This window comes from Mirounga leonina, unplaced genomic scaffold, assembly GCF_011800145.1.
Source record: "Mirounga leonina isolate KUSES-001 unplaced genomic scaffold, KU_Mleo_1.0 Mir_173, whole genome shotgun sequence".
In the NCBI taxonomy this organism is placed as follows: domain Eukaryota; kingdom Metazoa; phylum Chordata; class Mammalia; order Carnivora; family Phocidae; genus Mirounga; species Mirounga leonina.
This window is the reverse complement of record NW_023270447.1, coordinates 37,160,300-37,182,483: the sequence shown is the minus strand read 5'-3', so window position 1 is coordinate 37,182,483 and position 22,184 is coordinate 37,160,300. Positions and strand designations below refer to the sequence as shown.

At 35.8% G+C, this 22,184-nt stretch overlaps 1 protein-coding gene and 1 non-coding gene across 13 annotated transcripts in view; one reads left to right on the top strand and one right to left on the bottom strand.

Annotated features, from left to right (window-relative positions):
• SRSF11 (serine and arginine rich splicing factor 11) overlaps positions 1 to 22,184 on the top strand; it is a 42,580-nt gene that overhangs the window by 1,902 nt on the left and 18,494 nt on the right. For 2 of the 12 annotated variants that reach the window (XM_035018286.1, XM_035018287.1), the window contains exons 2-3: positions 11,304 to 11,528; positions 18,320 to 18,453. In XM_035018286.1, the coding sequence (XP_034874177.1) occupies positions 11,329 to 11,528; positions 18,320 to 18,453 (334 nt within the window). In that variant the 5' untranslated portion in view covers positions 11,304 to 11,328. Of the gene's footprint in view, positions 1 to 11,101; positions 11,529 to 18,319; positions 21,925 to 22,184 lie in introns of those variants that run through there. The other 10 variants (XM_035018291.1, XM_035018283.1, XM_035018284.1 and 7 more) reach the window with 10 other exon arrangements.
• On the bottom strand, positions 14,879 to 14,984 carry LOC118020425. Its single transcript, XR_004681867.1, has one exon. It is a non-coding gene; the product is annotated as a U6 spliceosomal RNA (small nuclear RNA).

The window sequence follows — 22,184 nt, the reverse complement described above, 5'->3', positions numbered from 1 at the left end:
CCATATACTTGTGGTAAACTTCAATAGATATAAACTGACATATATAAAAAATTTTACTAGTATGTATCTGTAGTACACTGTGTATTATACCTGTGTAGCAAGTGCAGATTAAGCAACTTGAATTGAGCTTCTTTAATGAGAGAGTATAGGTATATATACTTATATTTGTGGGACTTAGCACTTTATATCAACTGTATTACTTTAGGAAGAATGCATTGCAGACAAAAAACCCAACCCTTTTTCAAGTTGAGCATTTCAGCAAAAGTATTTGCTTTAAAAAAAATGGATTTTCTAAATAACATGAAATGGTTGTCTCCTGTGCAGGGGCTGGAGTCTACTGCATGGATACCTTTTGTAACAGAATTTGCCTAGCTACAATTTATTATATTCATTTTGTTAAAGTAATGAAAGGTTTCCCTTGTCTATCTTCTTTGCCAAATGAAGAAAGAAAGTGAAAAAAACAAAAAATATATGACCCTAAGAATTACGTCAGCCAAAAAATGCTGTTCTGTTTCATAACGGAAACTATTATCAAAGTAAGATAGAGTGGCTTACCTCTACCGTTACAGTTTAATAAGATTTTCAAACATGTCTGTGTTACTCTTATGAACATTGCTACATGTGAGATTTTTTTCAAAGCTGAAAAGTACAGTTAAGATGGATTTATATAGGCAAACTGAGAAACTGTAGTAAAGAAAAATGGTATTTGTGCAAAATTTTTAAGCACATTTGTTTTAAAAATGTTATCAACTAAGAGCAAAGTGAATTTGCTTTACAGACATTTCTAGGAAGTTTCTTTTTGTAAATTAACAGATTTAGATGTAGCCTATTTTGAATTAGTATTATGTTTATCTTTCAGAATATTGCCAAATCAGTGGGAACTACTGTTTTATGGTAAAGTTATTTATTGAGAGAACATTTCACTTTTTAACACTGTCATTATTGATTGGCATTTTTGAACCTAACATATATTGCTTATTAATTGTTTTTTGAGTTGAATTTTTTACATTCTCATATACTTACTATTCAAAGTTTTCTCTATGTTTGTCTCTCTATCAATAAATTGTTTTAAATGATTAAAATTGAGAAGAAAATTATGTGGGACAGGGGCTCTCCATGTTTTAAATATTCAACTTTTCAAGTGTTTGTTACACGTCTTTTAGTTTCCTTTAAAAATTTCAGTTTGCAGTTTTCACATGTTTTCCATTCATGCTGTAACTACCAACTTTTAAAAGTAGTCAGTAGGGCGCCTGGGTGGCTCAGTTGTTAGGCGTCTGCCTTCGGCTCGGGTTATGATCCCGGGGTCCTGGGATCGAGCCCCGCGTTGGGCTCCCTGCTCTGCGGGAAGCCTGCTTCTTCCTCTCCCACTCCCCCTGCTTGTGTTCCCTCTCTTGCTGTGTCTCCGTCAAATAAATAAATAAAATCTTTAAAAAAAAAAATAAAAGTCAGTAGGAAATATTCCATACTATTTCGTTGAAGGCAGTACATACTTTGCATTTTTATTCATAGTTTCATATGTGGCTTTGAATTGTATTTTGTTGTTAGTGAGTTGTGTGTGATAAGTTTTTCTGATGGAGAGAATGCGTTTTATTTTAGAATAGTTATTTGCGTATGTTTTGTATGTTCTCTGTGCTTCTTTTACTTTTTTTTTTTTTTGAGATTTATTTATTTATTTGAGAGAGAGAGAGCACAATGGGGAGGGGCAGGGAGAGGGAGAGAGAATCTCGCGCAGACTGTGCACTGAGTGGGGAACCCAACTTGAGCTGGATCTCATGACCCTGAGATCATGACCTGAGCTGAAACCAAGAGTTCGAAGCTTAACCATTGGTGCCCCTCGTTTTTACTTTTGAGTCATAAAGCAGTGAGCTTGCTCTGGGTAGTTTAATATTTGATTCAAATGTTGGGTCTTACATTTTTCTGTGCTTTCAATACAAAAGAATTTCAGTCCACCAGTTTTGGGAAAATAATCATTTTCATTTTCCTCTTTTGAAAAGGCTTTTATGGGGTGCCTAGGTGGCACGGTCAGGTGAGCATCAAACTCTTGGTTTTGGCTCAGATCGTGATCTCAGGGTTGTGAGATGAAGCCCTGCGTGGGGCTCCATGTGGAGTCTGATTAAGACTCTCTCTCCCGGGTGCCAGGATGGCTCAGTCAGTTAAGTGTCTGCATTGGGCTTAGGTCATGGTCCCGGGGTCCTGGAATGGAGCCCCCGTGTCAGGCTCCAGGCTCCGTGGGGAACCTGCTTCTCCCTCCTCCTCTGCCCCTCCCCCCAGCTCACTCGCTCTCCCTGCTCTCTCTCTCAAATAAATAAAATCTTAAAAAAAAAAACCTCTCTTTCCCTCTCCCCCATAAAATAAATAAATAAATCTTTTTAAAAATAAAATAAAACAAAACAAAATAAAATAAAATGGCTTCTACATGCTAGTGTTTTTCCTCTGAAGAAAAAGTGGAGGAACTAGTTAAAAAACATATTTTTTGAACCCTAATTATTACTAGTTTTATTTTTTAGTTTATTTTCTTTCCATTGAAGAGAAAAAAACCTGAAATGGGTGGTTATAGAGCAGTCTTTTTATGTCATTAAATAAATGTTTATTGGCTTTTCTAAAATCAGCTGAGAATGTTTCCCATTATTCCCAGTGATTCCCACTCCAACCTTTAAAAGCTGTTTTCTTGCTCATTTTTCCAAGATTAATGTTTCTCTGACTGAAAATATTAATTTTATAGGGTTTTGGAATTTGCCTGCTTTAAAGTAGTAAAGTAATACAAGAGAAAAATAGGGCACCAAACCCTAGAATGTACTTCATAATATCATCATTGTCTTTGTGTTAATACATACAAAACCACTATCAAATAAATCTGTTTAAAGATTGGTTTTAATTAAATCCACTGTTTTAAAATTTGACTTTCTATCACTCCCTGCTGATAATTTTGTTCTATTGGATTTGGCTTACAACTTCATTTGCTCAATACCTCAAAAAGAGAGAAATCACATGATTATACATAGCAAATATTGTTCTATATGAACAAAGCTCCCCAGCTGTTTTAATAAGATAATATGATGATCACTGAGACTTTATTCTTAGTGTCAACTTAGATTGATAAGAGGAGAATATAAGAATAATTTGGTAGTTTGTTGACAATCAGAATCAATAGATTTTTACTTAAAAATTTGATACTTAAATTTCAAGGCAGAATATATTCACAATTGTAAACAAGATAAATGCTGGTTTAACTTTCAGAATAACTTCAAGACTGTCCAGTTTTTTTCCACGTCAGTTTTTTCCCCATCACTTAAAATATCACAGTTACATATACTTAATATGAAAGGTACCATCACTGGGATGGTGAAATACTAGTGAACATTTAAATATGTGGCCCCAGGGGCGCCTGGGTGGCTCAGTCGTTAAGCGTCTGCCTTCGGCTCAGGTCATGATCCCAGGGTCCTGGGATGGAGCCCCACATCAGGCTCCCTGCTCGGCGGGAAGCTTGCTTCTCCCTCTCCTACTTCTCCCTCTCCTGCTTCTCCCTCTCCCACTCCCCCTGCTTGTGTTCCCTCTCTTGTTCTGTCTCTCTCTGTCAAATAAATAAATAAAATCTTTAAAAAAAAAAAATATGTGGACCCACATGCAAATCTGTGAACCCAGCTTTAGGTTTCTTCTCCAGCTTTGTTCTTCATCTTTCTAGAGATACATGTTTTGCTCTTGTCACTGAATTTATTCACTGTTAATGCAGCTTTGCTTATTTTCCATTTTAGAGATTCTGACCTTTTTTGCTTTTAATTCATTTCCTAGAAAGTTACCTCTCTACCATCTCTTCCCTCCAAAATAATTATTTGATAACCATCTCCACGTGTTTTAGACTTCAACATGAGCTAATTCCAGCTCATAGTTTATAACTTCAGGTGACTGGGGTGGCATTTAGGAAAAAGCATTATGGTCTTTAGCTTCATCATTTGTCAGGAATTCAGATTGTCAAATGTACTTAGTAATATTTTCCTTTTTTTTTTTTTTCTGCGCTTTGGTCATTTGATGGTCTGTTGCTCTGACCCATGTCACAGTACTTTTAAGATTAATCAAGCATATGTGCAATTGCTTATGTCTTTTGAAAATAAGAATAATAATCTTGCCCTAAAAATGTAGAAAAGTAATTGAAGCCTTCCTAGAAAGATTTTTCCATGGAACATTTGTGGGTTTTTTGTTGTTTTGGGGGGGGATTTTTTGTTTTTTTGTTTTAGAGAGAGAGAGAAGTGAGGGCGGGGGGGGGAGAGGGAGAGAGAGCAGCTTAATCAGGTTCCGTGCCCAGTGGAGAGCCCAACATGGGCTCCATCTCACTACCCTGAGATCATGATCTGAGTCGAAATCAAGAGTTGGGCACCTAAGCGACTGAGCCACCCAGGCACCCCATTAGATAAAATTTGCATTTTATCAAAAAAGGAATGTTTTGGGGGCACCTGTGGCTCAGATGGTTAAGCATGTGCCTTTGGCTCAGGTCATGATCTCTAGGTCCTGGGATCAAGCCCCACATCAGGCTCCCTGCTCAGTGGAGAGTCCACTACTCCCTCTCCCTCTGCCCCTTCCCCTGCTTGTGCTCTCTCTCTTTCTCAAATGAATAAATAAAATCTTTAAAAAAAAATAAGAAGGAATGTTTTGTATAGCCATCATCTGTCTGTGCATGTTATTGGTAAAGTCCTGCTTCAGGATCAAAATGAATATGAAAATTTGAAATCTGTTGGTGTCATGTTTCAGTTGCAGCAGTCTCTTGAAGAAAGGGCATCTAATAATAAGTGTGCTTTGCATGTTGACTACCATTTAACAATTTACAAAGTATTTTCACGTTTGACAATAATTCTCTAAGGTAAGACATTGAAAAGGTAAGGAAGTTGAACACAGACTTTCCTGTAATGGCATATACCATTTTTTGAGTGCCTATATGCTGGACACTGTGCTAGGTACTTCATATCCATAATGTTTCTAATCTTAAAAACTCATACCTTTGTCCTCATTTTTCACATAAGGGAATTATAGGCATTTCACATAATGGCTAATTATAGGCAGCACCTATTATAGTGGATGAGAACATACATGCACAGAGGAGTAGAATGGGAGACTTGTACTTTTTTTACACTTATTGTTTGAATATTTAACATTTTGCATTTATTACTTTATAATTTTTAATATATGCCACAAAGCCTATGTTAAAATGTGAGATCTTAAGAAACTTTTCTCACTATGTATATTAGCTCTTCTAATTCATCTTTCACGTGAATGATGTCCAAGGCATAGTACCAGCCTAAAATAGAGTGATGGTGTAAAATGTAACCCAGTTGAGGTAACCATTCATTTTTCAAAATGAAAGACTTTTAATTTGTAGAGTAAGGATAATAATAGAAGTTAATATTCATCTTTTCTAAGCATTTGTGTTAGTATTTTCATCCTCATAACAACCTCGTGAGGTAAACATTACTATCAGCCTCATTTTTCAGATGAGGAATTCAAAGAACAAAGTAATGAGCCAAAGGTCACAATTATTTTAATTGGTGGTAGAGCCCCTTTCGTTTGACTCTAGACCTGCATTTATAATCACTGTAGCACCTTTTAAGCGTCCTGAGGATTAAAAGTCATTTTAAAAACATTCAGTTAATGTAGATCCTCTCATTACTGAGTTGAGTGCACTTTCCTTTTTACCAGTTTTATCAGACTTTAGAAATAAGAGAAAATTAATTTTATACCATAGGGAAAAAAGGTTCAAATGGCACAAATGTCTAATTCCTTGATTCGGGAAAACTAATGTTAAAATGCTTGAAACTGTTTACTTAAAGATACAACTCTACTGGATATATATATATATATTTTTTTTTAATTGTGAAATAGTCCCTCAAATGGTCTTTTCTCAATTGAGACTCCAAAAGAATCTTATATAACATAGATAGTATTGAGTAGTCAGTATCTAGAGCTTCTCCATCCAAATATTTATTTTGACCCCATTCAATCCAAAAAGCCGAACAAATTTGTACAAATTGTGATTTTCCAAGTACTGCATATGCATTATAGCTGAGAATACTGTGCATGTGTATATATGCACTTTTTTCCTCTATGTTAATTTTCAAGGTGCTCACAGACCCTGTGTTGTCAATTTAAAAATATAGATTTTCCTGCTATTGGTAGACAATATAAATTAGACAATACAAAACTAGTATCTGGAAATAAATTTAAGTAGACTTTTTTTTTCTGTCCTAGTGTATGTGTCCATCTACCCATCTCTCTTATCAGTCCCCCAATGCCAACTCATCCTTTAGCCTCTTCCCTTCATTTAGATAGAGAAAATAGATATTAATATTTATAGAGGTGTCTAATTTATAGAATTAGAAATAGAATAGAAATACAATTATCTAATTTGTAGAATCAAAAATTCAAATTAGAATAGATCTGCAGATAAGTTTTTTTAAAGTTGAGGATTTGTAAGCCGCAGTTTATTTCCTAGTCTTTCTTACTGCTTTCTATAGCCATAGAGGAAAAAATGCATAGCCAAATACTTTGAGAGTTTGTCTCAACCAGGTTTCCTTATAAATCTGATAAATGCATTCCTGTCTTCATTCAGCAAGCCTTTGCTGAGTATATTATGTGAGTGAGGCATTTGTTAAGTTTTTAGCACACTGATGATAGTAAGTTTTATCAAATACTGTCTTTGTACTAGTATATTGGCAGGCATCAGGAAACACAAAGACTAATACATTGCCTTCCCTGTCCTCAAAAAAGTGTATTTGCAAGCGAGGAATTGCTGCTTAACAACTAATTTGATTAAAGTCCTGCTGCTTTGCAGATTTGCAAAATTGTGTCAGTTAGGGGAACTCATTTCTTCTATTAGTACGCACCAAGGTGGCTAACAATAACAGAGGTGACTTGACTTATCCAACTGGGAACATGGTATCCAGTGGGTAGAGTGATTATACATATCTGTACCTATTCTATCTTTTAATTGAAGAATATCCAACTAAATATATAAGATCTTTTTTTTTCTTTTGCATTGGAATGTCTTCATATTACAAGTATTCTTTTTTCCCCAACCTTATTCGGATATAAATGACATACAGCCCTAAGTTTAAGGTGTACAGCATAATGAATTGACCTACATATATTGTAAATTATCACAATAAGTTTAGTTAATATCCATCATCTCATATAGATAAAAAGGAAAAAATATATTTTTCCTTGTGATGAAAACTCTAAGGATTTACTCTCTTAACTTTCATATATATCATATGGCTGTGTTAGATTTATCGTCATGGTGTTGTGCATTGCATCTTCAGTACTTATAACTCAAGTTTGTACCTTTTGACCACCTTACCACCTTCCTCCAATTCCCCCTCCCCTCACCCCTGTATCTAGTAACCACAGATCTGATCTGTGCATTAACCCTTGGTGAGACTGGTAATATTTATCATTCAAACATAGCTGGAAGCCTTCCCAGTCCACTTCCAAAGATAAGCTATGACCCTTCCCTTTGCATATTTCTTTCACTTCACTTTCCACATGATACTGACAGGATCTCCTTGTAAGTCTCTCTCTGAAATATAAACTGGAAAGCATTCATTCAATAAAGAATGGTCTTACAACTTTTCTTGAAAGTTTCAAACTTATTCTTACCCTCAAGAACTTTTAAATTTGCTATTTCCTCTGTTTGGATTACTCTTCCTCCAGAAATTCAAATGGCTTGCTTCCTCCTTTTGTTAAAGTCTCAGCTCAGTAACCCATTCTCTCCTATCTTTTATCCTGGTTTATTTTCATGACAGCACGTTACTCCTGTACATGGTTGTGTGTGTTTATTGAAAGTTTGCCATACTGAAGTTATAGGAGATCAGGAACATTGCCTATCTTTTTCTGCTGTATTCCTGGAACATAACAGGTACTAATATTTGAAGGAATCTGCAAGTTTTTTAACAACCTCTTATGACACTGAGGTTAGAGTAAAGACAAGTATGATACCCATCTCCAGATTCTGTATTTCTTATAGTTATGTTTAATCAGGAGCCTAAACAAATCTGAAGTTATTTAAAACTACTGTAGATTGGATATACTTGTTATTTGCTTTGATATATTTGTCTTTAGTCATTTCTATGGGCACCAGACAGTAATAAGTCAAGGTAGTTAATTATTTAATCTATTTATTAGACCTACTAAGATCTTCAAAATTATGATTCAGTTCCTGACTGAAGTAGATTCTTAGACATGAAGTGAAATTTCTTCAAATCACACTTAATAAATGACAGGGTAGTATTTTAAGCCACTCTCCTGGCTCTAAGTCTAGTATTTTTTCCACTTGCTAGATGACTTGAAAGTAAAATATTCAACAATTCTTCTTATTAAATAAGACTCTTTTTTTGCCACATTATTTCTCCATCTGGAGGCACCATCTATTGGCATTTCAATAAGTTATACATAAACTGGCTCCTGATGATTTAAAAGATTTTCTCTTATCACAGAACTCTCTTTCTTGGTTTGAATATTTTAACTATGAAATAATGTCAAATATATGTAGAATAACATAAAAGATTTCTTTGTATCCACTAATAAAAAATAAAAAGATGCTAACATTAAAAAAAAAAAAAAAAAAGAATGAACCCTGCTTTTGTGTTGTCTTTTTGTTGTAGAACATTGTAGCATATTTGGCACATGGTAGGCACTTCTAGTAGGTGTGGAACTTGTCAAATGAAAAAGAAAACAAAAAACAATTTAGTAATGAGTTTGATATCCTTTATTACAGGGAAAACAATCCTTGGATTAGGGGATTACAGTGCCTCACGAGCAGTTGAACACTCTTCCCAAAAGATTTCAGGCAAGAGTATGTTTTAGAGAACATTAGGAAAGGCAACACAGAAATAGGGCATGATTGGCCAGGAGATTGAGGGATTTCCTTATAAAGCTAGCAGTCCAGGGCTCCTGGATGGCTCAGTCAGTTATATGTCTGCCTTCAGCTCAGGTCATGATCCCAGAGTCCTGGGATCAGCCCTGCATGGGGCTCCCTGCTCAGTGGCAAGTCTGCTTCTCTCTCTCCCACCTGCCCTGCCCTGCCCTGCTCTCACTCTCCCTCACTCTCTCTCTCTCTGTCAAATAAATAAGTAATCTTAAAAAAAAAATAAAACAGCAGGTCCTGTTCTCTAGGTAAGATAAGTTAACTAAAGCTGAGTTAGAGGATTGTGATTAATGTATGTTAAGTTTCTTGATAGGTGTTTCCCATAAGTGCAGACTGATTTAGAGTTGTGACATGGGTCAGGCCACTAGGGCAGCCTCCCATTTTATGGGTCCTGATACAAATTAACTTTATCAAATTAAGAATCTGTAATTAGCAGTTACATGTGTTTGATTCAAAATAAAAAGATAAATTATCCGACATTTATTATATTCACAGATAAACATTAATGAATAACATGCCATTTGTTGTAATTTGTAATTTTCCTGAGGCTTACATTCAACCAGCCTATCCCTTGTTTTTATAAGAACTAGCAGAAGTGACTTAGCTAGTAAGTAAACCGAGCTAATTGCCTCCATATCCAGTCTCAATAACTTTGTGTTCTAATCTCTCACAAATCACACTCTTGACTTCATTATTCCATAGATGTATTTACCAACAAAAAGGCCTCAGGTTTTAGCCTCCAAAGATATTCAGGGGCATGTAAAATATTTAACAATTGTCTTAGAATAAATAGCTCTGTCATTAAGGCCTATTTATTCATGTGTTTAACACATTTATTGGACATTTACTGTGTGACAGACATTGCACTAAACTGACCCAGAAAACTCAACCACTTTGGGAGGGGATACATGTCAATATAACAAGTAGAGTATGTGTATTTTCTGTTGTTGAGCAGAGAAGAAAGAGGAAGCCCTAACTCTGCTTGCAGAAGTTGTGGCAGTGAGGGCAGGCCCCAGAGGATGGTAGTTAGATAAAATGAGGGAGGTCATTAATAATTTGTATAACGGCACAGTGAAATTAAAGATTTTGTCATGTTTGGAAAACTGCAAGTCTTTGGATAACAGTGGTTGAAAATGGGAGAGTAGTTAAATGAGGTTGAAAAATTAAGACTCTTTTTTTATGGTCAAAACTTCAAAATTATTTTAAGCAAGAATATGCATGTAAATCAAGTTTTTCTTTCTTTTTTTTAAGATTCTATCCATTTATTTGTCAGAGCGAGAGAGCTCAAGCAGAGGGAGCAGCAGAGGTAGAGGGAGAAGCAGGCTCCCCACTGAGCAGGGAGCCGGATGCGGGGCTCGATCCCAGGACCCTGAGATCATGACCCCAGCCAAGGCAGACGCCCAACCGACTGAGCCACCCAGTCGCCCCAATCAAGTTTTTCTGTAGGAATTTCAGATCATATACTTGAATATATTTAGGTACTATAAAGCGTGCTTTTAAAAAGTCAAGTTGTGAAATAAAATTTGCTTATTAAGCACTAGTAAGTATAACATTAAAATAAATATTTTTTCAAGGTTTTAGTGACAAAGCAGATTGGTTAAAAATTTAATGGTACCGGGGCACCTGGCTGGCTCAGTCTGTTAAGCGTCTGCCTTCACCTCAGGAAATGATCTCGGGGTCCTGGAATCGAGCGCCACAGCAGGGAGCCTGCTTCTCCCTCTGCCTGCTGCTCCCCCAGCTTGTACTCTCTGTCAAATAAATAAAATCTTTAAAAAAAATTTAATGTTACCAAATGTGTGAATAGTAAAGATTTATAAAATTTTATAGTGATGAGGAAAATTTTGGTTGCTACGGTGGAAATTTCCTTAGTAATAACTGGACAGAAATGGAGATGATCTTGTGTGAAGATATACGTATTGGGGGCATTTCTAATAGTTGCTAAAGTGTGAAGTTTTTTGCAGAGGATTGAATGCTTGTTTTTTAAAAAGTTAATGCCTTCCACGTCTTCAAAAAAGGGGGCGATGAAAATGGGTAACGACTTCCATTAGACCTCGGAGCCTCTCGCGTTTCTCCGGCTGCGGGCGAGGCTGGCTGGGCCTGCGCGGGGCGGAGCCCACGGTGACGCGCCCGAGTGCCGCAAGGCATTGTGGGGAGCTCGGGCCCGCGAGTGAGGTGGTTGGAAGCGAGGTGGGGGCGGCCGTTTGTTTTCTCGTGGTCTCGAACTCGCGCGTTCTCATCTCCCCCCGCAGCCCCCTCCCGACCAGCGGCCGGGTGGAGGAACGGCGGCGGTGGCAGCAGCGGCTGTAGCATCGGACACCCTCCTGTCTCCTCTCCGGCGAACCGGTTCCTCTTCCCCCTCCCTCTCACTGTTTGTTGTGTGTTTGATGTGTTAAAGCAGGAGCGAGAAGGCGAGCAGCGCCATGAGCAACACTACCGTCGTCCCCAGTACTGCGGGCCCGGGCCCCAGCGGCGGGCCCGGTGGCGGCGGCGGCGGCGGCGGAGGCGGCGGCACCGAGGTAATCCAGGTGACTAATGTCTCCCCGAGCGCTAGCTCTGAGCAGATGCGGACCCTCTTCGGTTTCCTAGGCAAGATCGACGAACTGCGCCTCTTCCCGCCAGAGTGAGTATCGTCCACCATCACCGTTTTCACTGACTCCTCCCCATTCCGGGCCTAACCTACACCATTTCCTAGGCCCTTGTCGACGCTTCTCTGGACCAGGTTGCGTTTAGTTGAGGCCAGCTGTTGCATTTACTTACGAGAGAAACTACTTTTTAGGCTTAATGCGAAGAAGCAGGGCCAGGGTTTTGCGTGTTAAAGAGACACAGGCTTTTAAAATCTTGGGATTTGGTGGGGTTTTTCTTAAATTGTGACAACGTGGTCGTTTTTTTGAGCACTTAGAGCAAGGCAAACTGCACATTCTGTGTTTTGTATATAGTTTAATCACTTTTTTAAAAACAAATGTTTGAGTTCTTTGAAAAGTAACAATTCATTCTTATGTTAATTTGATAACTTGGTTTGTTGTCAGTTAATTGTAAGTATTGCCGTAGACGGATTCTGGCCCAGTGAAGATAATTCAGAGTTAATACTCTTTGACAGATGATTAATTCAGTGAGCCTGAATACTTAATTTTTATAATGACAAAAATGGGTTATAGCTGAAACGTAAGGTTTTCTTTTGTTTAAATAACGTACACATTTATATTTTCACAGTTCTTATAGAATGTTAAATTTTTGAATTTAGAGTGTATGGCTTTTTGTTTTTATTCTGTTGTCTCACATTCTTACTGAAAAAGTATTAAATGAGTGGGTTAATTGCAAAGAAAAAAAGCTTTGAAGTAAGATGTGATAAATATTAGAACAAACATTTGAAATAATAAAACAGTGGCGTCCTCTTTGTGAAGAGTGAAAATTCAGGTGTTGCTATAAGTAAACACTGAGTACCCAGTATACATTGAGAGTTTTATGATGTCACTTAAGTACTAAACGGGAAATTGGAATTCTCAAGGAATCCACTGTTCTGGTGGCTGTAGTAAATCATTAATCTAAATGCATTTTTACTCTAAGAAATTAATAGAAGTTGATGGTAAAATGCAATATTAACTATTTCCCATACCTCATCACTTTCTACTTAGAATGCTTTTAGATGATTAATGTTTTCAAATGAGTGTGGTGTCTTTAATTTTTAGGGGAATATACATGCAGCGAAAGATTTCAGTTACTGATTTTCACGAAGTGTAGAATTCTGGAAACAAACATTTTTGTTATTTTGAATGGAAACTTGACTGCTTTTCATAATGAAGGACAAAAAGCTTTCATAGTATGAACATACAAAAATAATTTTGCTGTTACTCCATTTTCTCACAACATGCCCTTTATTAAGTTGTTCGTGAAATTAGCAAACAGCAAAAAGGCAGAAAATGAGAGTGATGCATGTGATCATTATAATCATGTTATTATTCAAAGTACCTGACATACTGGATTGATTTATGAAATAATTCTTTCCAGCCCAGCAAGTTAAGAATTTTGTTATAGTTGCTGACTTTAAAATGTTTTATTTTGAAGATGCTCTTTTTATGATGCATTTATAAAAAGATGACAGAGGTATAGGCTGTTCACTGGTTCCTCTTTTACTTAATGAATGATCAATATCTTAGGGTCATGATGGACCAGAGTCTGGCTTTTTTGCTTTGTTGTCAAAGGAGTACTATCATAACGGGAATAACTGATGTGCATCAGATAACATGGTCTGGGGTGCTGTGCATTAAGAGGACTCTTTTCCCTGTATTAGGACGAAGAGATAAAAAATGGCACATCTTTGCTCTTTGACTTCTTCATATATGTTCCCACATATAGGTAATTTCTCATCTGAAACTATACAAGGTTACAATTTAGTAGACGCTAATATTAACCTTCTTGGCCTTCTAGATTTGAATAGGATGGATGTAGCGTCCTACTTTTGTTCATTTAATGTTGATTTTTTTTTTAAATGTAAGTTTCAATTGCTAATCTGACCTGCATAATTTGGAACTACTTTGGACAATTTCTTTAAGCTTACTACCATTCTTCAGGAGCAGCTTGCAAGGGATCATGTGCTATGAAGTCCTAACTAGTACTCCAAAAAGGTTCATCATTCTAAAAATCTACTTTTACTCCTAGAATAAGATTGAATGGTTCAGAATATATAAAATTCTAACTGTTGTAAACATGCTTGCCGCTTGATTTTTTTTATGGGGTATTTGTATTTTTTTCCCCCAAAGGCATTCATATTCACCTAGAACTCTTTTCACCTGGATATATGCCTATGACTTGCTTGCTTACTTTTGATACTCAGTTGTCACCTAATCAGAGAAACCTTCCCTGATCATCCTGTGTGAAAATAAAACACCCCTGCTCCCTTCCCTGTTCAGTTTAACTACTTTGTTTTTCTCTAAGTTTAGCTTCTCTCTCTTTTAGAATATGTGGCTCCTTGGGTCAGCAACATCACCTATAGAGCATTTTTTAAAGTGCATATATGACAGCCTTAACCCACACCTACTGAAATGCTTTCAGTTATAAATGCCTATGGGAGGGTGGTGCAGTGGTGATCGTAGGATCTGGGATTATGCCAAACGTTTCATTGTCAACCTCCTCAAGAAGGTTTCTCCCTTTGTTTCATTACAGAATCCCTCTCTTTCTTGGTTCTTTTAAGCCAGAAATTGCTGGCCCATAATTGCACCCAGTGATCATACTGTTTCACAAGAAATATTCGAACCCTCTCTTCGGTATGACAGCCCTTAGAGCTATTTGAAAGCATCTCTCGGTGCTCCCCTCATTTATTCCCTCTCTTTTAAAGGAAAATTATTAACTTTAATTCTAGTTGTCCCTAAAATGCATTTTGGAAATTCAACATTGTTTGTCTAGTATATGCTAGATGCTTTCCTTTTTTATTTTAAACCTGTTCTATGAACAAGTGAACTGAAATTCACATAGGTTGTTTTGCACTTCCAAATCACTCTACCAGTGTCAGAATTAGTATTTCAACCCCAGTGTTGTGATTCTCGTTTACTACTTGATGAAGGATTTCCTTGGTTTATAAGGAACTTATGAGTGGAATCATTCTTTTACAGTAATAAATCTTTAAATGTTTGGTGTTAGTGTATTTCAGAATGGAGGATATAACTGGAGTGTTTATTGGGTAATGATCCCAGGGAAGCATATGTCAAAGTTACGCATTAAATGAAGGTTCACATCAATTACTTAAATAACTTAGGTAATTATTTCAGTGACCAAAAATAGATTATTTTTTATAGTGACCAAATCGTTGAAAGTTAATTCAGTCACAAACTGACATTGAACTCCTTTGCTCATCCAACTGAAAAACAAAAATAAAATTATAATTTTCTTTCACAGCAAAAAAAAAAAAAATACATTAAATTACTAAGGAAAAGTTTGCAGACATTCTAACAAAAACTATATTATTAGAAAAAAACTAAAAGTATGGTATGCATCACAAATTTGAGTGTTATTCTTACACAGGGCCATGCTAATCTTCTCTGTATCATTCCAGTTTTAATATATGTGCTGTGGAAGTGAGCACCAAAAATACTTACACGTTATACTTTAATGATGATAAGTATAAGTAGCTATAGTTGGTAAGGTTATCTTTAAAATATTACATGCAACGTTTCACTGTATTTCTTTATAACTGAGTAAGAACACAGTGAAGGAGAGGGCATATTAGGTGAACGGAGTCACATTTTCAGGTGAACATTGCCTTTGTTTATAATTATAAGCTCAAAATTCTCTATCAGAAATGGTTAACACAGTATTAAGGTGGGAGTTGAAAAAGTGTCATGGTCTGACCCAGAAGTTCTCATACTTTAGTTGGCATAAATATCAAGTGTGGGTTTTAGGAATCAAAGCCCTCTTATAAAGGGATTCTCAAATTCATTGGGCTTGATGGAAAACAGAAATCTGACTTTTCCATGTGCATCCCGGAAGATTGGGAAACAACCCTTAGAGGACATTTTAATTAAAAAAAAAAAAAAAAAATTGGAAAAATACTGCCACTCTTCACCTAAAGACAAAAGCATCATACAGGGTTCGCTCTTTCCTATCTTGCTTCTCATTATCTGCCCTACCTCATCTATATTAATTCTTAAAGGTAAAGAATAAAAAACAGTTTAATTTTTAGAAGTGGTACTTGCACAGAATTCTAAGGTATGAAAATTTCAGGCATTAGTCTGAAAGTGAAATTAACATGCTATCTTATTAGCGTGTGTCTTCTATTAATAAATTGAGAACATAAAAGAATGTGACTGTGGGCCCAAATGGTAATGGTTTTAAATAAGTTTGAAGTTGGGAGAAATGAATTATTTGCCCTTCTGAGTTGTCATACGGTGACTCTCTTTTCCATGGTATATAATTATTTATGTTTTTATCTCCCCACCACTTACAGGTTTGATATAAGCAAGTAATAGCTGCAAGTAATAGCTATGATGTAGATGGATAGAAAAAATATGAATCATTTTAATTGCCAAATTAATGGAAATACACTGAGAATGTACACAGTATTTCCTAATTTTATTTTAAAAAGAACTGTTTTCATTGTATTGATAGTCTTTAAGAGCTTAATATTAGAGTCATTTTCTTTAGTCAAATAACAGTAGTGTCAAAGAAATGGTAGAGATCACTTTTTTAGAAATTTAAATGTCTAGGGGCACCTGGGTGGCTCAGTCGTTGAGTGTCTGCCTTCGGCTCAGGTCATGATCCCAGGGTCCTGGGATCGAGCCCCACATCCAGCTCCCTGCTGCGGTGGGAAGCCTGCTTCTCCCTGTCCCACTCGCCCCTGCTTGTGTTGCTGTTCTTACTATCTCTCTCTGTCAAATAAATAAATAAAATCTTAAAAAAAAAACTATTTAAAATTTTTAAAACTTTTTATGTTGACATAATTTTAGATTTATAGAGAAGTTGCAAGGTAGTATAAAAAATTCCCATGTGTCAGGGCGCCTGGGTGGCTCAGTCGTTAAGCGTCTGCCTTCGGCTCAGGTCATGATCCCAGGGTCCTGGGATTGAGCACCACTTTGGGCTCCCTGCTCAGCGGGAAGCCGGCTTCTCCCTCACCCACTCCCCCTGCTTGTGTTCCCTCTCTCGCAGTCTCTCTCTCTCTGTCAAATTAATAAAATCTTAAAAAAAAAAAAAAAAGAAATTTAAATGTCTATTACTTCCCAAACCATTATGTTAGGTGTTAAAAATGAAGGATAGCATCATTTAAAGAGCTTTTTAAATTTTGTGGTAAAAATGTGGCTATGTAAGAAAAGAGATACAAAGTGCTATAGCTTTAGTTCTAAACCGCTGAAATGGCATTCTTTCTGCTATATGGGTGCAACATTGTTAAATTTTAGACCAGTAGTGGTTCACATTAAAAAAACACTGTATCCACATTAAAAAAAACACTGTATCCTTTCAAAAACATTTGGCAGTAAGGTTCCTTAACAAGATGGCTTAAATTCCATTTGGATAGACAGTATTGTCAACTTCGCTTTGAACCTAGATTATTTGGATCTGTGCTTAGTATATGGGCAGTGCCTTTCAGGAAACATTATTAAAAGTTCTAATGGGTTTGAGTTCTTGGGCTATATAGTAGCTTCATATTAGTGCTCAAATTATGAGGAAAATTTTCTTTGCAACAACAAACTTCTCTCTGAAATACCAGTGTAGCCAAATCTGATGTAATTACATTTTTATGTATACATGAAAATCTGATTTATTAGAAGAGTTAGCAGTAAGCCCTATTCTAAAGCCAGCCAAATTTATTATAGGATTTACCTTTTCATTATTGAATCTTAAGATGCAATTGGCTTATTATAATAAAGCAGTTATTCTTTATCCTGGTTGCATATTAAAATGGTCACAGAATTAAAATAAAGAGGAGGCATTCAGTACATTAAAGATCTTGGTTTAATTGATGTGGAGTAGAGAGTCTGGGTGTCGTGTCGTCGTCCTGTGTCCGCCCCCCCCCCCCCCCCCCCCGCCCCAGTGATTCTGATGTATAGCCAGGGATGATGTGATTACTACTACTTTAAGACATTGGTTTTCACAACTTTTGGTTTGGAGTTAAGGGAGCAACCCCGGACTTTTATTTAATCTTTCTCTTTCACAGAGTTTTGTGGCAGAAATTTGAACCACCCTGTATTTAAAAAAAAAAAAAATCCTGCTCACTGCCTAATCTATCTATCTTACCCTGCCATAGGTTGCATTTTAGCGCTTTTTTACCTAAGAAAGCAATTTGCTGAGGGAATTTTTGTCTAAAAATACTAGGGGGTACTATGTATCTTCATGTGTGTACACATTTGTTTTTCTGAAGGTGCTCAGAGTAAAGTAGCCTTATTTATTTATAATGCCTAGGAGTTATGCTGTAGGTAGAAAAGGACAGCACTTAGTAGGCAGGTTAAGAAAACTCACTGATAGTCAAATAGATGTACTTCCCGCAATATTCTTTTATCCCTGAAGTAGAAATTCTTTGTTTCTTACTCTGAAAAGTTACCAGTAGTGGAAAGTTTTCTAAACCAAAGCTAATTATTTTTACTTATAATTAAAAATAGCTGGTGTTGGTATTATGGAAAAAATGTTGACACTTTTGTGGTCAGCTCAAACTCTGAGATTACAGTTTCAAACTGTTTTTAACTTGATACACTGTGAGTTTATAAACAGTGATTGTTTTTGTCTCCGTACAATTTGTGAGTTCAGTGGGCAGTACCTTATTTGAAATGTCATTTCCTTTTTAAGTGGTGAACTAAAGTAACACATATGGTATGTATTTTTATCTGCCTATTTTACTTTTGGAATGCAAGTGTTGGTTTGTGAGTCATACGTTTGTGTTTTAGCTGATATTCTTTTTCTCTTTTTTTATGTTGTTTGCTTACTTTTTAGTGATTCACCTTTGCCAGTCTCATCCCGTGTCTGCTTTGTTAAGTTCCATGACCCGGACTCAGCAGTTGTGGCACAGCATCTGACAAACACTGTATTCGTTGACAGAGCTTTGATAGTCGTACCATATGCAGAAGGTTTGTGCTTTGTTTAACTACCTATGAGGGCATCCTATGATGACCATCTACCTCAGTATAGTTTTAGAGTGAGCGTTAGTAGCATGTTAGAAATTTAAGCTATTAACATTTTGAAACCCTTGTTATACTGCAGTCCATATTTTTACTTGCAGATTTTTTTTAATTCTAAAAATTAGAAATCAGACCTGTTTTTATAAGATATTTAACTTTTTGCCTTCTTTTAAAACATTTTAAGTTCGTTAAAACCATATCCCTAATTGTAATTTCTTAAGATATACCTACTTAGTTAATTTAATGTTGAGTTTTATGAAAAAGCCCTGAAGGTGAATGGTTCACTCCATGCACATTTACGTAGAAACCTTCAAATAAATGCATGATGTTATTTCTGTTTTGAATAAATGACTAGGTTAGTTTTATTTATGTAGTGCTTCCTCTCACAGATAACTTTAAAAAAAAAATCCCACATTGATTTCCAGTATACCAAGGGTTGCAATGATTTTGTTTTTTATGAAAGTTCAAGATTTTCTGTAGCTTAGGTGCCAGATGGGCACTGGGTGATTTGTTTTTATGCCAGATTTTCTTGTTCATTCTTGCTATATTTTCTAGATATCTCTAAATAATAAATTCTTCTCTCTGTTATTTGTGTGTGTGATTTTTGTAGTGGAGAAGGCAAATGCAAAACTCTTCCAGATGACTGAAAAACAGTGGGTCCTCTGCAGCTACAGGGGATTCTAGACATTAACTAAAGGCCAGCAAGCACTCAAGTCCCCCAAGTGTTTTCCTGGTGTAACCATCCATTTGTTAACTACATTTTCTCTCTTTTTACATTTTAGGCTGTTAAAGTAATTTGACAGAAAAATAATGAGCAGGGTTTTGGATCTAAAAAAGCCACTGTGACAAGACAGCACTATATTAATTCCATTTTGTAAAATTTTCTGAAACATATTTTATAATTAGTTTGTTCCCAATGTACTGCTACTTTATTTGCTTTTCGGTAACTATAAATTTTGATCAAAGAAATCACTGAACTATGATAAAATTACTGGATTTTAAGCTAATAATTTAACATATATGCTGACCAGAATTTAAATGCTTTCCCCTTAATGAACTGGTCAGTGGAAGCAGAATTTTGATATTGTTAACTTTAGATGCTATCTCAGATCTTTGAATACCAGTGTGAACATTTACACCATGCCTTGTAAAAGTTGTGAAATGTCTAGTCCTTAAAACTTAGAAAAATTGCCTTTGTGGTTTTCTAAAGAAGTTAAATTGCATTCATAGATGGATTAAGGCATGCTATATAATAATAGTACATCTGTCTCCGTGATATTAAAGTGTGTGAGCGCTATTTTAAGGTTTTAAAATATATATGCTGATAAACGTTTGAGTTAGTGTGTTTTGATTAAGCAATTTCTTTTATATCAGTGTGCCTGTTGTAGGATAAGACTTACCACCAAGAGAAAATATACAGAATTCAGATTTAGGATAAGTAAAATACAGTTTTGAAACAAAGTTCAAATCATGTGAGTAATGTGCAGAACTTTAGTTAGGCTTTAAATTTAAAGAATTCTTATTGGCTAAGTATCATAGTTCCCAAGTCCTGAACATAATACAGTATATCATATAACTGGCTTTCATAAGTATTTTTAGACTATAGTATCCTTTCTAGGTCTGTTTTGTAAATGAAATGTTTAGGAATGTATATAGAATTATAGAAATATTTAGTTCCAGAATCTATTTTTGGTTTATTTAATTATTGGTATGGTATGCTGTATTAATGTTACCACCGCTAAATAATTGATGTACTCAGTCCCTTTGTCACCATTCACCCTAGTTTTAGCTCTTACACTTTGGTGTTGGCTCTTGGTCAGTGTTTTAGAACAATAGACACAAAGTCTACGGTAAGGAATAGTCTTAATTGGTAAAACCGAGATAGCTGGATTTGGAAGGAACTCTTAATAGTAATGGATTTGGGGGTTATTTAGGTTCCTTGGTTAATGTTTGTTTCTTTTGTCTGTTTCTTTTTCTTTCATTTCTACACATTCATGCAGTATTTCATGGTTCTATCAAAGCAGCAGTAAAAAAAATACTCTTGACGCATGAAAATTAACTGGTGAGGGGCCTCATTGCTATTTTTAAATTGTAGTTTTATTTTTAAATAGTCTTTTTTAAATCAGAGGATCAGATGCATGACTTTTTTTTTTAATGGATGCAGATCTTCTATCAGGTGTCTCACAATAAATTCAAGAGGATTTTAGTTTGCCAGAAATGTTGCAAATGCACTGATTTGAGTAAGATGTTGATACTTAATATTATCCTCTTGAGACATAATTTTGCATGCAAAATTATCCCATAATCTCTGTAGGTTTGTTAATATTGATGCATTAATGCCCTATATCTAAATGATTTTCTCCCCCACCCCTCCATAACTCTTGGTATCTAAATTGATGACAGCTCTGACACAAGCAAGATAACAGTGCTGTGTAGTATACATTTGTTTATATTATCGGCACTTCTCAGTATAGGTGGAAGGAACCATTACCTTTATTTAACAGTGGTTTTTCTTTTTTGTTGTTGTGTTTTACAGTTCTTTTCCCTGGTTCAGCCTGAACTATATACCAGGCCCTGCTGAAAATACCACCCAACAGTTTTCTTCTGCAGCTTATCCAGTTTCTCTTAAGTGCCCTGTACATATTGTATGTTTTATGATGAGATGCAGTTTCTTAATATGTATTACAGAAATACTACTGGTATTTGCAAATATGTAGTTTAATTGTATTATTGAACTCTCATTTTGGGGGCTTGGGCACATTAACAGATTAATCCATCTGTATAGGGCTTTTGCTGTTGGATAGAATTTAAATTGTCTACATAAATATTTGTTTTAGGGCCCTTAGATTTTATCTGAATACACAGATTAGGCTTTAAAAACAGACATACATGTTGTTTTTGGCTTTAGGAGTTTGGCTAAGTTAGCTTTTGAACTGACACTATGTAGCAGCATTTTTGGTATGGTTAGCATGGCACATGTTGGAACATAAAGCATTTTACTATACAGGTAAGGAATGTGCCATGTTGTTTTACCTATTCTCTCTCTCTCTTACTCACTTTCACACACACATCCTGTGTGTATTCAGAGACCTTCAGAAACATTCATATTCATTTTCATGAGTCAGCAAAAGCCCTACGCTTGATTCCAACAGAATATTTCCTTTACATACTTTTCTTCTCTTAATTTTTACAAAATTTGTATGGTAGGTGTAAAAGAAAATCATAGTAACTGTACCATATTATTAACCCCTAAATCAAACTTTTTTTGTCTTGTGTATCTTGATTTTTCTGTGTGCTTTATAGTGAAGCAGCCGACACGAGTCGTTGTTCATAAAACAGCTTTTGAAAGTTGAGAGCACACCCCTGGAGAACCGACTGTGCTTGCTTACGTTTGGTTCATGACTTAAAAATCGAGTACAGGTGATGAAATCTTGGCAGTGTTAACAAAAAAGTAGTGTGTATTGTGCTATTTTTTTTTTACTCTAGAAACTTAACCATTTGTAGAGAAAAAGGAAACAAATTTTCACACATTGAAGTTTCATTCTGACATAAAATTAATGATAAATAATCATAGAAGTCAAGCTTTATATTTTAGCGAACATAAGTACTTTCAACAAACTCAGGTGGTGTATCAGGGAGACTTTTTCTGGGTGTTTTTGTGTGTTTTCTGTCTTGCAAAA